The 16111-nt window shown below is 40.1% G+C and overlaps 2 protein-coding genes across 2 annotated transcripts; one reads left to right on the top strand and one right to left on the bottom strand.

Moving 5' to 3' along the window:
• Positions 1–1962: 1962 nt before the first annotated feature.
• Positions 1963–9093, top strand: RB195_007536 (uncharacterized protein; the record flags this gene model as incomplete). The annotated part of the gene is made up of 10 exons (XM_064181218.1): positions 1963–1973; positions 2045–2199; positions 2271–2401; positions 4215–4314; positions 5664–5785; positions 6864–6998; positions 8218–8286; positions 8363–8471; positions 8825–8922; positions 8989–9093. The coding sequence occupies 10 exons, from the start codon at positions 1963–1965 to the stop codon at positions 9091–9093; spliced, it is 1035 nt and encodes a 344-aa protein (XP_064038025.1).
• Positions 9094–10220: 1127 nt separating this feature from the next.
• RB195_007535 (uncharacterized protein) lies at positions 10221–14106 on the bottom strand (the record flags this gene model as incomplete). The annotated part of the gene is made up of 8 exons (XM_013452969.2): positions 10221–10316; positions 11094–11246; positions 11581–11700; positions 11763–11890; positions 12494–12744; positions 13088–13216; positions 13299–13492; positions 13984–14106. 8 exons carry the CDS (start codon positions 14104–14106, stop codon positions 10221–10223), a joined length of 1194 nt encoding a protein of 397 aa, XP_013308423.2.
• Positions 14107–16111: the final 2005 nt, after the last annotated feature.

Raw genomic sequence — 16111 nt, 5'->3', positions numbered from 1 at the left:
AGCCACAGTAAATGCCTAAAGCATGACAATCCAATCGATTTCTTCAATTTTTTTGCTCAAAAACAATAGTCCACGTAGTTTAATTCGTTTCATTTTTACTAATTATCTCGATTTTCTATTAATTAATGTGTCCTTTGTTAAGTTCACCTCTGTTAGTTATAAATAAATAGTTGATATTTGTATCCGAAGCAAGCAAGTTGTATAAAATCAATATAATATAATAATCAATATAAAAATATCATGTTATACAATAACGGGCTTAGTCTTACAGTTGTAGTCTTGACACATCACTCGGACTGCAAGAGGAGACCTTTGTTTCCAGCACGTTTTTTCTAGTACACTATAAGCACTACAAGTCAACAGGTTCGTGATAAGACCCTCGTGATGAAAGACGAGGTATTTAGAAGTCAGAGAGTCTGCTTAAGAGGTTTGAGATTGAGAAAGAATTCAAAATTCGGAATTCGTTCCCCGTCCCTTTGCATTCCCGAAGGTGTGTAGCGATTTCTCTGAATAACTTCCATCTCAGGCTAAAGGCCACTCATTCCTGACGCCAGAATGATTCCTACAGCTGCCAGACAGTATGTACCGTTTTGTACAGAACGCTTAGAACTCCTAAACTATAAGGCTACATCAAGTACGCAGATACGTACGTCGGCACAATTTCACAGGTCACAGGGGCCTGCAAGCGTATGAGCGAAGCGGTCTAGCAGCATGCTTCTGGTCCAGGATTAAGCACACGTAGATATTTACTCGTATCTATTTATCTATTCTGTGAAAAAGTGACAAAGTTTCTGGTTTTCATTTATCGATCCGCTTGGGACCCGCCGCTGCGTTCACTTCAATTCAGAATCGCTTGAGATTCACGAACGTGTAATTGGCCCATACAATGACTTGCGGTGGCTAGCCGATGTGTCAAGTCAGTGTTTTTATCCTCTCAGACAAGTCTGATACCAATTTATCGACCCCGGAAACATGAAAGGCTTGGTGAGCACTAGAGCGGACTCGAACCTTCGATCGAACGTGCAGGCAGCGGAACCTCTAACCGAGTGCGCTACACCCGCCTCATCTATTCTATATGTATGTGTCTTTATATATTCTATATGTGTTTACTTGCTGTATTTACTCTATTCAGACCATCGAATCAGCGGATTTTAAGGTCGGGCAGAAATAACAGTATCCTTTTCTTATGACCGTGTGCTGTAGTTTTCTCATCGTTGCACTAAACGTAACATCGTACATGGCTTACTTACGATCTTCACCATAACAATGTTTCCACGACAAAAAAAAAGCTTTTAAACAACTAGAAGCACGCTGTGGTTACAAAGCCATAAGTGAAAAAAAAAGAAAAAAAAGAGTTGAGATGAAAAGTTCTTTTACTGGAGTTTATAGAATGAACTTAATGAGAATCGAAGGAAAAAAAAAGATGATGATTTCATCCATTTTTCTCATGTCTCTTTGCCGAATGGCACTTGATGGTCAGTTTCTCTAGGGACTGACCATCAAGTCATGAATGAGCTTCCGTTTCACTTGTCACTTTGTAATTTGAACCAAATATGAGCCTTCTTTGCTTTGTAGCGATCTATTGTTACGTATCCTGCACCAATTTCGTGAACAATAAATTGGTGTTCCGGTTTAAGTAAAATTTGTAAAAAAAAAACGTTTTTGTTAGTTTGATTTTCTGACTCAGACAAATTGTGTTCCATTTTTTATCCTTCTTTTCTGGTGCACCATTGGTGTATGTGAATAAATAAATAAATAAATAAATAAATATTCTATTGTCAGTGTGATTTCTAATTTTTAAGACATGAATAATCGCGGCATAACCCCTTATTGAGAGAACAATCAAAAACTCATCCTACTGTTATCAAGTCAGGAGTTAAATCAATTAAATTTGTGTACAACAAACTTTATTTCAGAACTGTCGATGCTGGCGGTGGTGTTCAGTGAAGCGGATGGTCATTCATGACTTGGTGGTCAGTTTCTCATTGTCTACGATAAAACTGTCTGATTACGATTTTTCCACGCTACCATTTCCCCTTTTCAGGATTCTTATTCCACTATGGCTGTGTAGCGGAAAAGTTGAGCTTGTTGAGATTGATGGAAATTCGACGACAACTACGACTACGACTACGGCTATGGCTACGGATACAACTACAACAACGACAACGACAACGACAAGCACATCTACCGAGGAAAAGAGTTAGGATCATAGATTTTGCTTCATCTCTTTTGAAACATATAGTATGAAACTTGTTGGCTTTTTTTTTCAGCGACAACTTTAGCAGCTGCTCCGAAAGATGCGCCTACACGAATACGTTTTAGTTTTGATCCAGCACAGGTTATTGTGCACTTCATACCTTCAAAGCAACGAAAGAACACTGGCGAAATCAAAGGTTGCGAGGTAAGGAAAGATGTTCCTTCTTCAGATTACTTGGAGCGGACAACCATTTATAGAGTTTATACAGTAGATACAACCTAATATTGTTTATTTTGTTTATTTTACTTTATTTTGTTTGTTGGTATTGTCTTCTATATTGAAAAAAAGGGAAGTTTTCGCTCAAACAGTCACTGAACCATAGCTCGGACATACTTTTAAGGGAGTATAATACAGTTCTGCGACGTCGATAACAACGAGAGAACGGAAAACTCGCAGCAAACATGCGCAAATATTGGAACACTGACCACTACCCATTGCAATAAACTCTTATACTAAATAAAGTCAGTTAATGTTGTTTTGAATGTTTAAAAACAGCGTATCATGATTTTGACGTTGTGCGGAACCCACAGCGAAAGCGAACGGTTCGGGTAGTAGATTGCGGAACCCATCACGGTTCGGTTCATCCTTGCCTAATCGTCGTAAAAAAAACGACGTGGAAGACGCTGTTTTTTTTTCTATAACGATTTCAGTTGCCTTATCGCATCCATGTTGACCGGCTGAAGATTAATTAGGTCTCTTCACCAGTCTACACAAGTGAAACCAATGAATAGGTTGGTGAGCTGACCGAAGCGTGTACATACAGGCGCCTCATAGGAACTAAAACGGTTCACACGCTGTTTTTTTTTTACGACGGATAAGGAATAATGAGTGGAACTACGCTGAGTTCCACAATCGACTAGTACACGAACTCTACGTTTTCGCTGTGGGTTCCGCACAACGTCAAAATTGTGATACGCTGCCTCGAAAAATAGTTTAAATTATCTAAATCTAAGTACTAAAGACGTTCTCACACGTCCCGCCTCTGCTGTCACTAGCGATGCGTATTTCATATTCAGTGTACCTATGGACCTATTACTGACAAGTTGACTAGTAATACACGCCAAAGATGAAATTCAAGTTCGGTGATGCAATATCGTAGATACCTGCGCTCGAGGTGCGAGGTGAAGTGGAGCTAGCGGATGAGAAAAAGGCGGGACCTCGTTATTCTGGTAACGTAGCTAGTAAGGGTCTTGCCTCGATCGCAACCGCCAGCTCTACTGCACAGCCACTTACATAATCGCACCAGGTTTCAGGTTGGTTTCACCCTTCTATCAGCAGGTGAGGTGCGGGTATAGCGCAGTCGGCTAGAGGTTCCGCTGTCTCCCCGATCGACCAGAGGTTCGGATCGCCCAGTGTTCACCAAGCCTTTCATCTGTCCGGGGTCGATTTATTGGTAAGAGATTTGTCTGGGGGGTGAAAACACTGACTTGACTTGTATGGGCCAGTTACGCGTTCGTAAACGTCAAACGATTCTGAATTGAAGTGAACGTGGGGGCGGGTCCCAAGCGGATTGTGAAGTCTCCGAGTCATTGATGATGTCGAAAACGAACAAGGAAGAACGCGTGCTCGTTTGAGATATAAAAACAAAAAAGCCAACGTTTCCTCTACAAGGTTTAGACAAAATTGTAATCACTTCTATCTTTTCTGGCTCACGTTTCTAACGTAACTAGATGTTTGTTTCTAAGGAAGTAAATAAGTGTCGGACATTGGCACGACTTTCCTAGCGACCCTCATGACCATCCCCCGCTCGTTCCTAACCTATCAATTAGTATTTTTAGTCACCGTCAACGACTGTAATAGCAAAAAAAAAAAAAAACGATCACATTCACCAAAACATCATAGGAGGACAGCATAATCTTATTAGAACTTTTGAATTTTCTTCCCATAAACAAAACTCCTCATAGAAGTTTAGTCAGGAAAATTAAACAGTAATAACTTTTACTGATATCATGTTTAGGCTTACATTTGCGAAGCTCCGACCATTTCAAAAAAATGTCAACGCAAACAAACACCAAAACATCGAACATCCGCTTCCTTCCCGAAACTGAAGCGCTCACGTATTGTTTTCTTGGAAATTTGTTTATTTCTAAAGAAAAAAACCGTAGTTCTTGTACCCCATGCAAAAATCACAGAGAAAAACGTTGGAAAACTCCAAAAGAACCAGTGGCCATATTTATTACTGAGTTCTCGTGGGTATGACAGGTGACTCATTCACTCTGGAAACCATCGCTGAGTTCTAGTTCTTAGGAGGGCCGGAAGATCAGAAGCTTTGAAGATTAGAACTCTTACTATAGTCGGATCAAAACGACATGAACTACGAGTGTAGTTGCGGTGCGTTTGCGCACGCGTCTCGAAACGGCGCGGTGGAGGCAGCAGTTGGGACCGAGTTGGGACCGTCGCAAACTCCAGCGATGAATGGTGGCAGCAAGGATTTCACCACGCTCCTAGCCGCTGCGCTCCACTGGAGCGCCTTGAGGAAAGCCGTGTACGCAATTGCGTACGTAATTCACCACTATACCTCCCTACAAAGCTTGAATTCAATTACTGATACGACAATTGCAAATTCCATTCCTCTTACGTTTGTTAAAGCTGATTTTTTGTTTTATTCAATGGTAACAAAATAAAATAATGTTGACCGATCACCCAAGTCTGGTATACAAAGTCTTCATCTTCACTAAGTATACAGGGTGGTCCACATGAAGTGTGACGCAAAAAAATACCCACAACTTTGCATCTACTAGTCCAAATAAGAATTTTTTTCTATTCACTGGTCAGAAGATTCTACGTAACTTCTCACACATCGCATACAGAATGATCTCCATTAGCTTCTATACAAATATCCATTCTCTTTCGGAAATTTTTGATGGCCGCGATCAGTTCCAATCCTCCATCCCTCATCCAGAGGTCCTTTCAGCGAATCCAGTGGCTTATGCTTAAAAGGCAGGCTTTTTGCTCTAGAATTGACCAGACAGCAAAATCCAAAAGATCGGGCGAGTTTGATGGCCAAACATCTTTGTCCAGAAATCCAGAAGATTGGTCTCACACCACTCCACTGTCTTTTTTGCACCGTGCGCTGAGGTCCAATCTTGCTGGAAGGTCCATTCAGTTTTCCGTACCCGTTTCTTTGGCTTAAGGTATCACCGCATCTCTTTCCATAGCCCGTCAAACTTCATGTGGACCACCCTATATGCCGGAGGAGATTCTCTAGGATACGGCTAACAACACAATTCCCATTTTGGTTATTAGAAGCCATTGTAAAGGAAATTCAACTAGTCCCATTTGTCCTAGTCCTGTCCTTATCTGACAAGACTTCATCGCTAAGTGTTTCCAGGAAAGAGAAGGATTGTTCTTTGCTAAAATCATTCCCGATTTCCTCTTCATTGCAACACAGTCCAACAGTTTTCAGAAACCTACTACGTTACTGTTTTATGTCATTCACAAGCCGGGAAAAGCCCTCACAGTCCATGGATCTTGCTTATCGCTCCATCTGCGTCGAAAGAAATTGTACCGGAGAGAATAGAGAGACATGTAAGTGCATCCATATATTATCAAACTATTCTCTAAGGATTTTGTGTTTTCCGATAATATTGGAAAATGAAAGCTAGGTTTCAGCACTTATAGTGGAGTCAAAACGACATGAAGCACGTACGCAATTGCGTACGCGGCTTCTCTCGAGGCGCTTCAGTGGAGCGTAGCGGCTAGGAGTGTGGTGAAACCCTTGCCAGCACCACCCATCGCTGCAGTTTACGACGGTCCAAACTCGGTTCCAACTGCTGCCTCCACCGCGCCGTTTCGAGCGCGTACGCGAATGCACCGCAACTACACCCGTGGTTCATGTCGTTTTGACCCGACTATATATTCGGGTAAAAAGGACATGAATCACTAGTGCAATTGCGTACGCGTACGGTGCCAGCAAGAGCTTCACCACGCTCCTAGCCGCTACGCTCCACCGATGCACCTCGAGAGAAGCTGCGTACGCAATTGCATACGTACTTCGTGTTGTTTTGACCCTACTATGCTCCTCTATAGCTCTGATTCGCGCAGAAATTGTATTTCGAATCAGAAAGCGGCTCGACAGCCAGAAAACGGCAAAAAGGGTCGCGGACGAAGACAGATGACTAGAAGGGAACACTTGAAAAAAGTTGTTAGAACTGAGCTTAGTCAGTTCAATTACTTTATGGAGAAGTTCCTTAACCCATTTTGGAGGAGCAGTAACACGAGAATCGATCAGAAACTTTCCCACCACTCTTTTCCTCATCGCTCCCTCTCTACTGGAGAGTCAGGTGTCCATTTCTGTCCGCCACACCAGTACAGCAAACCACTCAACCAACCAGATGTTGAGCATTTGACATGACGCAACTCTGTACATAACTACATTCTTGGAATCTATGGAAGAAAATCGGAATGGTGAAAAGTTTCTTCTAGCAGAATGGAAAAATTCAAGTGAAATGATCCGTTAAAAATCCGTTAAATAACTCATTTGAGGCGTACATCCCTTCCAACTTTATTTATATTTGGATTGAACACTATTATTGAGTCATTATTTAATTATTAACTATGGAACATAGGTAAAATGTCCCGGTGACGTAATTACAAATCTGTTCAGGGAAGCGGTATCGAAGTGTTACTTGTTGTTGATGATGGACTAAACTTGGAGCTTTCATGGAGTTTTTCATTCACAAATGGTTCCAATTTCCCTATAGAATACGTGAAATCGGTCGACGTATATGCCTATAAAAAAGTGTGTTTTCTATGTTTTTACATTGATTCTCTACTTATTTAATTTCAATTCTGATTTGTTATCTTGAGTGTGAAAAAAAGTGATTATAAAATACATCCATAACGATCCTAGTCAACTATAGTAGGGTCAAAACGACATGGAATGCAGCAACGTAAGGGGATGCGTCCGAAGTGGAGTGGTTAAAATCCAGGGAAACCTTTAGTGGTACCATCCATCGCTGTAGTTCGCGATACTAACGTTGGGAGTAAGAGCAGTTCCTGTTAAGTGTCATACGTTTGGTAAAATCATAATTGTACATCCAAAAAGAATTCTAACCGTTAGAAACAAATAATAATGTAATTATAATAATACAAAAAAGAACTAATGTGGTTTTCTACTTACTTACTTTACTTCTTCTACTTACTTCTTTCTTTCGACTATTCTTCTGACATGGGACGAGGACCCCTCAAAGTAATTTTGAACACTAGCAATCCTTCGTTTGTTTCTTGTTTGAAATACATCACCATCGAAAGCGATCGTTGTGCGTAGAGAAGGTAGTGTCCAACTTCCTTTACTTAGGTGATGTGTCTGGCACTACGCAAGGAAGTCATAAACTTTCTACATACACTTCCTCTTCCAAAAACACTTATATCCCCTCCACACCGCAATAAATTCCAAACCGTGTTCCCTCTTCTCTTTTTTTTTTTTCCCTCTTTTTTTTTTTTTTTTTCTCTCAATCTTTTGTTTCAAAAAATTTTCCTTAGAGGCATCACCCCACGAATCTGAGGTGATACAGATTTCAGGTGAAGTATTCGTGTACGGGATCGTAGATTATGAAGAGTGGGTGATTCCGTCTGTTTCCTTGTATCAGTGGAAACGGACGAGCCCGGAATGTTGTTTCTTATGACGGCTTATATTGCCTGCCGCACTCCTAGACGGTGCAAGTGGTTACGCCACGAAAATAACCATAACAGCGAACGGTACTTTATGCACGCACCTATCTATCATCGAGGTCGATGATAAAGTCCATGAGTATAAACCTAGTCCTATTGTGGCCCACTCTTTGACATCTGCCATGCTACTATTATAAACGAAAAGCAACCAAGAGTCACTGAACTGCTATCGAAAAAAATCGCATTATTTGTGGTGGTACATAGCAAACATCGATAGGGACGCCATAGATAAATCACATCAACCATTGCATGTGACACCCGAGTTCCTCTCAAAATCTGGTATTTAGCCCAAAGATGGGATGTACGGTTCTCGAAAAGTGAAATCAACAGGAAGAAATGACAAAATTAGACTGGGAGTAAGTAAAAACAATCTAGTAAAAAATCTTACAACTCAATATTGCGTGAGCGATAACGACGAAACATGTGTTTCAGTTATCACCATCATTCACTTTTGACACAGGGTGTCACTTTTATGCTGTAAATACAACCTTCATAGACAACAGTATATTATTCTACAGTACTGAAGAAACATGTTACAGTCGTAAGTTATTTATAACAATTAATTTGTAAAAGAAAACGAAGCAACAATATCGGTGACATCACGGATACAGCGTTAAAACTTGGCTGTGCTTCTTCTTCATCTGGAAATTTCTTGCTGACAGCATCGACTGACGCAGCTACGTCGCTACGTTCATGATATGGTGCGAAACTTGAGTAGTTTACTGAAAACAAAACAAAAAAAAAAATCCATATCAGAAAGGCCTAGAAATGATGTGATGAACGTATGTGAGACTGTGAATTCTGCATTATACATCCAGAAGCTTAATTCCATAACTGTGCTCGACCTAATGCAGTTCCATAAGCAATTTATCAACATTAGCATTTTCTTTTCAGATACTTCTGCGGGCTTCGTTATCCTTTACATAGTGATAACTGTATTAGTACTGGTAGCTATAATTGCGATCACGACAAGTGCAAGAACGCAAAAATATGTAAGTATAAACAGCTAATCTAATCGTTTTCGATAATGCAATAATGTTTTAATTCGACGCTTTTAGGCAGCCAATACAGCATCTGCCAAACCTTCAAAATCTCATCCCAGACAGTCAAGTATGCGCTATAAAGGTTCGAGGCAACGGACTCCAGGCGCACATCGACGCTGAATCCTTGCATTTTTTTTTTAAATGGAAACATCAAAATAGCCGAAAACATTCGTACATGTAAAGTTGTTAATTTCAACTCTAGAATCACATGTACATCACATATATTTACAACAAGTTACATAAGAATACGATGTGAATGGCGTTTCTTCACAGAGATCTCTCAGACACGGAAACGAGGCCAACCATCTCAAATACGGATCAAAAAGCAACTACTATTTCCAACTGATGCTAGGAATTTTCCCTAATGTGACTTGAACATTCACTTTCACGAAGGCCAGTGTAGTACAGTCGGTAGGGGACTGTTACTGCACGATCAATTATTGGAAACCGCACCGTTGTCAAAAACAAGCCTTTCATCGTTCTTGGATCAAGGAATTGTTGACAGACTTGTCCGAGAGGATAGAGGCAGTGACTTCATACATCGGTTCGGCCAAGCAACACATACAAAGCAATGAAACTCTACTACATAGCATACTAGCATGCAGTCTGATCAAAACGACATGAAGAACGGACAGTTACGTAGGCAGCTGTGCTCGTAAGCGGTGCGGTGGAGACAGCGGTTGGGATCGAGGAGGGACCACGGCGAACTGCAGAGATGGGTGGCGGTAGCGAGGATCCTTACACGATTCCAACCGCTACGCTTCACCGCGCAACTTCGAGCGCGAGCGCAACCGCTCACGCAACTGTCTCTGGTTCATGTCGTTTTGACCCAACTATATCTTCTGTACAAAAATTGGGTCCTCATCAAATGGAAAATCCGAGTTAAAAAAAAAACTTGACTGCACCACTAACAATACTGAACATTCGACCCCATCTACATGCTATCCACTGTTCTCCTACTGGTTTCTCCTGCAACAGTAAACTTACGTATATCGTTTGTTTCCATCAATCATTCTTCGATTTCAATTGTCTAGCTTAAATTGGATTAGTTACTCAATCATCAAATCATTAAAAAAAAGAAGCGACGGTAGTGGATGGCGTGACCAAGTATAGCCATCAAAGTAACAAAAACATGGATACAATTGTATTTGATACATTCTTCTCAAATTTTAAACCTTCCCAATAATACAGAAAATCTTGTGAAATAAAGCCACTGAATATGTGATTAATAAACGTGTTAATGCAAGCTATTCATCATCGTCATCATCAAAGTTGATCCTTCGAGCCACTCCTTTAGCTTCCTGGTTAACTTCCTTGCTCTCGTACATTCTGGCAAGGTTTTCCTAAAATAGAAATTTAATTTGACGGCTGTTTCTAAGAAAAGTATATATAAAGCAGTGTCCTAAACTTTATTTTGTGCACTAATTGTGAAACAAGTTCTGGAAAATGGCAAATAATCGATGATGAGTTAGCATCCCTTGACTCATGCCCTAGTTAAGAACAGTTTGAAAGTGCTTTCCTTTAGTCTGCATGCAAAAAAAAAATCTACATATGAGCGAAAAGATTAGGACTACTATTAACAGCACATTTCAGCAGCAGAGTCGGCCTGAGATGGGCACCAAACCTTCGCTGAAAACAAATTAACAATCTCAAATTTTCAATATGTTCTTGATGGAAAAGAAAATTCTAGCCTTAAAGAGCATATATCATCTACCCTGGAATGATTTTCACTTTTCACTAATGCACTTGTCTGGGAGTCTGTAAAATCCGCACCAATAGTCTGACGAACTTATGTTTGGAACAGCGACCCTGCCCTAGCAATTCCAGAACTTTCTCTGAGGAACACATTCCAAACAGCCTCAGTCGTTGCAATAGAATGCACATCGTCGTCAAAGCAAGCAAGCTTTTTTGTGGAACTAAACTAAATTTTGCTAAGCTATGCAGCAAGCCCTAACGAAGTTAAAAATAGCAATTAATAACAATACACTTACAAGAAATCTCAATGATTCGAATTCGTCTTCACAACAGGTAAACGTTTAGACTAAGTCAATACAATTTGAGAAATCTTACTCATTATTTGAGCAACAATCTTCACTTCATCCAACTCAACCAAAACTCACTTCAACCGACATATCTCTTATAAGACATTTTCGGAGCTTCAGTACGGGTTTTTTGACCTCTTTACCCGTTTGTGGGTCTTTATTCTCCTTGTTGTCATCATCCTGATAGACCACAAAGCTGCTTACACAATTGTTCAGTTTCTTCAGAGGAACCTAAAAGAAACGTGTGGAAGAAGTAGTGAAATATATTCGTTATTAGTTAGTTCTGTAGTTTTCTGTTTGAAATGTGAAGATCCACGAACCCAGAAGCGTTTTGTCGTAGTTTCGATTCTCTACAACAATATTGACACTGTAGATGGAATCAAACTTAAAGGAATGTCTTGCAACTTACGCCTGCCACAGTTTGAAATAGACCTCATTTTACACACTCAACGCTTTCCAATAATCCGTGCTGCTTTAAACCTTCACCATAACTTTTCGGCAATTCACACTTACTTTCAGTGAATCACGGCAAGTGGAAGCAAAAGGACGAAAAAAAGAGAAATACCTTGCTCGCTTTCCACTTTTCTGCATCTTGGTCATTTAAAGAGAACCGTTCTATGTGATTGTTGACTTCATAAATTCCTTCCAGATAAGTTTCTGCGACATCTCCTTCGTCTTCGAACACCTGGAATGAAAATCTTCATGCGTTATAGGTTCTGCAGATAATGTACATCTAATTAAATCTACCTGAAACGCAGGCACGCCGTTATTCGTGGAGTTCTGTTTCTTTTGGCCTCTGTCTAACTTGCTGCTGCCCTGTTCTCCCACAATGCAAGGTAATCTAACAACGGGTGCTGCCGAAGAATCACCCATCGCTAAATTATGGAGTTTTTCTTCGAGATTTTTTTTTCATTTTAGGGACCCAAGTCAGAACTGTTTTCGCAGTAGGTTTTATGATGTGGCTCTCATAAATATGAGAAGAGCACGTCTGACTCATAATAAACACATAAATTTTTGTTATTCTCGGAGCTAACGTAGCATGAAAAGAGTCTAAATGTCTGACGCTGTTGTGTACGAGTGAACGCAGTACAAAACTACAAACGTGGTCTCAGTAACGTGGATAATTGTCGTGGAATTGTGATGCAATTCCCTTTTTCCCCTTACTTCTTTCTTTCAATCTAAATTTTGAAGAATTAGAAAGAAAAAAAACTATAGTTTTTCTTGTAGTAAGCATCAATCCGAGAGACCAATGTCATTAACCTGCTTCTAGTTATTTGGACCACAACTACAGTACTACTTCAGACTTTGCGGAAAAGCAAATAGCAATACGAAGTTTACACGTTCTTAAAATAATCTACTTGCTGGATTTTATGCAAATCTCTATGTCTTGTTGGATGCGTAAATAAAATGTAATATGTAGCAAAACTGTTTTGATCCTGCACTTTCACGAATTTTGATCAACTAGCTAGTGTGAGTACCCGTGAGCCGTGTAAATGCCACTCTTTCGCCGTTCTCGTCATACTCCTCTTCATTCCAGGAGTCGTCACCATTTCCGTTGTCTTCCAGATGGCGTCGCATTTCACGCATTTCCAGTTGATCCTCTTCATTGTCAATCGCCTCTGCTGGCAATGCCCCGTGTTTTCGTGCAAGACGAAGTACTGCTCTGGCGTCTGTGATTGCACCACGCATTTCAAGATCTTCAGCCCATCGAATGTATAATTGTGCGCATCTGCAATGAGATTAGGTAATGAAACTAAATTGCTTCAATTTGTTTATTTTGATGTTTTCACTGCTGCATTGAACTGAATACAAGAAACAAATAGTAAGATCTTCTTTTAAAAAAATGGAAGGAAGACTTACTGATAGTCAAATTCAAATGCTAGCTTTTTGCATTCTCAATGCATTGGTAGCGCCTTCTTAGTATAACTATTAAATAATCAGAACATAAAATTTTATTGGTTGTTTTTAAAACCAGAATTCAGAACATGGTTTCAGAAAATAAGACGGGCGGATCGAGAAAAAAAGAATATATTCAACCTAATTTCTACGCGATGATAAAAACAAAGATGAACCTGAGTAAAGAACCAATATTGTTGGCATGCTGATAGATCTCCCAACCATGACCAAGGCTGTTGTCCGCCAATTTTTCCCAAATTCGCACCATCCTTTCGTCTTCGAGATAATCTGACCACTTCGCATATCTAAGCATTCAGAAATTACACCATCTACATAAAAAAAGAATCAAAATGAATGCTTAGTAGCAGCTAGGACACTCCAACAGACTTGTGTACAATTTTCCAGAGCAATGAATAGAAGAGTCGTTGTCGACCATGTGGAAAATTTTGCTCAAACCATGTACAGAAATCGAGGCAATGCTTAAGAGGATCGTCTGATGCTTCACAAAGCTCCATAAATTCATCAAACTTCTGATTTGCTAACGTTTCCGCTTTTTGGCCATAAGCTGTGTGAGCAAGTGCCTAAATTATAAATATGGTGAAGGGAAAGGTTAAAAGTACATAAAGAAAAATGAAAATAAAAAATACAAATATAAAAAATAAAAGACGATGGTTCCGAGTTTTGAATTTTAAAGGTGAACAGTTCCTAAAATGTTTTAGAAATAACTGCTAAAATGATATAACTTTTTCGACACTACTTTAAGCTCAGATGCTAAGATATGAAAAGAAGAATGGGAATATTGCTTGCATTGTGCCTAGAGTTACGAAACGTTCCCAACAATGCCAACGTGAATTGCTGAACAATCGGTAATGTCATTTGAAAGTGAATCATCTCTATCCAGTGCGAATAGTTGAAGTGCCAATGTTTGCATAATAGTAGCTCTATCGCAATTTAATCGGTGAACAAGAAAAATTTTCAAAAATTCACAACTCATGGAGACTCATTTCTTCCCAAAGCTTATCTCACGCTAGTAATTGTACACTCAACAATGAAACAAAAAAAAAAGACCAACTTGATTTATCACTTCAACTCGACGCCCTGACTTTAGTGGTTTCACATTTTCACGACATAATTCCCATTCATATTCAGAAGGACCACACTGAGATGATCCTTCACCAGAATCGCAGCCGGACATCGGTTTAGACCCACACTATCTGAAATTACTCGATATCACATCAAAACCAAAAAAAGAGCTCAGATGGGAATTTCTAAGAGTTTTTTAAATCACTCGATATCACTTCAAAATCAAATATAAGAGCTAAAATGGAAATTTTTAAGTTTTTTCTATTTTATTAGATAGTTATAAAACTGGAGACAATTTCTCAGGAGACAAGTCAAAGATATTCAAACTCCAGCATTTGTAGAAGTTTCTTGTGAGAGGGTGGGGGGAACACTCAAAATAATACTGTTTCAATCACAATAAATGGAAGGAAAAAGAGCAGAGAAAGGCAACGCTGGTGTTAGAGAAGAAGGCGTGCCGAGAAGTAAGAAGCTACTACTGAAATACCCGACATTAGTCCACCTATTTTCTCTACAAGTTAAGCAAACATGAACTAGGAATAACCGGCACCGACACGTATCCAACCGAAAAATTGCGCTGACTGAACACACTCGGCCGATTCATTAATCCGTTGTGAGTCCCAAGTTCGGCTTTCTTTAGAAAGGAGGATTTCGGGGGAAGAGAAATGGAGTTCATCCATTTTTTGTATAAGTTAAGCGATAGTGAACTATTTACAGCTGCATCAAAACTATCTGAAGCTGATGTAATTGCATGAGTTCTTGGGATTGAAATGACGGAGCTAGCGGCTGTGATTGAGATGGGACCATCGCTTACAGTAACTGAAGTGCTAAGAGATCACTAAGAGGTGCTACCTCGACCTATACACAACCACAACCTCGTCACTTCGAACGCGGCCTCTCATGCAAATGAACCAGCTTCACATCGTCTTGACCTGACTGTAAGCAGTTCGGTTTTGCTTAACTTATGCAGGAAATGGATGAGCTCCCCTTCTTTTTTTCTGTCGAATCCCTCCTTCTCAAAGAAAACCGAACATGACGACGATGAAAACGACTGACAGCGGATCTATTTCTTCTTGCTGTGCCAACGACGTTTTGGTGAAAGCTTATTATCGGCCTGAGATTTCGACAAAGTCGTCTTTATCAAAGACTTGAGAATGATTCGAGGTCACTCACATCGGATTAACGATCCGTGATTAACATCTGCCTGAACAACGGCGAGAATTCGAGAGACAAAGTGCAAAGAGTGCAAAGAGCTGAGTGGGTGTCAGGAAGGATGCATTAAATGCTGAAAACGTATTACGGTCCCGCACAGAAACAAATGACGACAACCTTACCTAGCATATGTCGATCTCATCGATTAAAGGCATCATCCCACGAATCTGAGGTGGTGAGGATTTCGGGTGGAGTATTCATTCCATTCAGATTTCAGGTGTACACAGGATCGTAGATTATGGAAAGAAGGTGATTCGGCCGTAAAGAACGGCCCGGGCGATATGGCTTCGAGCGCTCCGGCGCACTATTTTCTACAATGAGTTTGATTGGAGCGCGCAAGCCGTGTGCACGCGCCGCATCTCCCGCGCCGTTTTTTACGGCAATTAGGAAGAAATGCACGGAATCACCCACCTCTCCATAATCTACTATCCCCTATACGAATACTCCACCTGAAATCCGTACCACCTCAGATTCGTGGGGTGATGCCTTTAACCTTTCAAATATTCGACCTTTTGAACAACTATTTTTGTTTTTATTTTCGAACCTTCTAGCGATTCGATTCAGTATCATGGGTAAACCTAAGTTCCTTCCACAAAGAAGAAAATAGTTTGAAAAAAGATACACTATCGATAGATAATATCCATATTCGCAAAAGATATTATTCTTGCATAAAGGTTTAAAAGACTTCCGAATTACCGTCCCCTGAAGCATGAACTTCCCCTTATCAACTAATGATATACTTCAATAACGACTGATAAGAGAGAACCGTTTTATGACTTCACTGTTATAACTCAGTCGCTCGACTGTAGACTATACAGGTTTAAAAGTACCAAAGTATTTATCCCCGTCGACTTATTGCCGAAATCTTCATCATTCATTTTCTACTCGAATCCACCCAGACCCTAGCT

Source organism: Necator americanus, chromosome I (genome assembly GCF_031761385.1).
Source record: "Necator americanus strain Aroian chromosome I, whole genome shotgun sequence".
NCBI classification, from domain to species: domain Eukaryota; kingdom Metazoa; phylum Nematoda; class Chromadorea; order Rhabditida; family Ancylostomatidae; genus Necator; species Necator americanus.
Note: the sequence above shows the minus strand (reverse complement) of the source record. Positions and strands in the feature narration are given on the sequence as shown.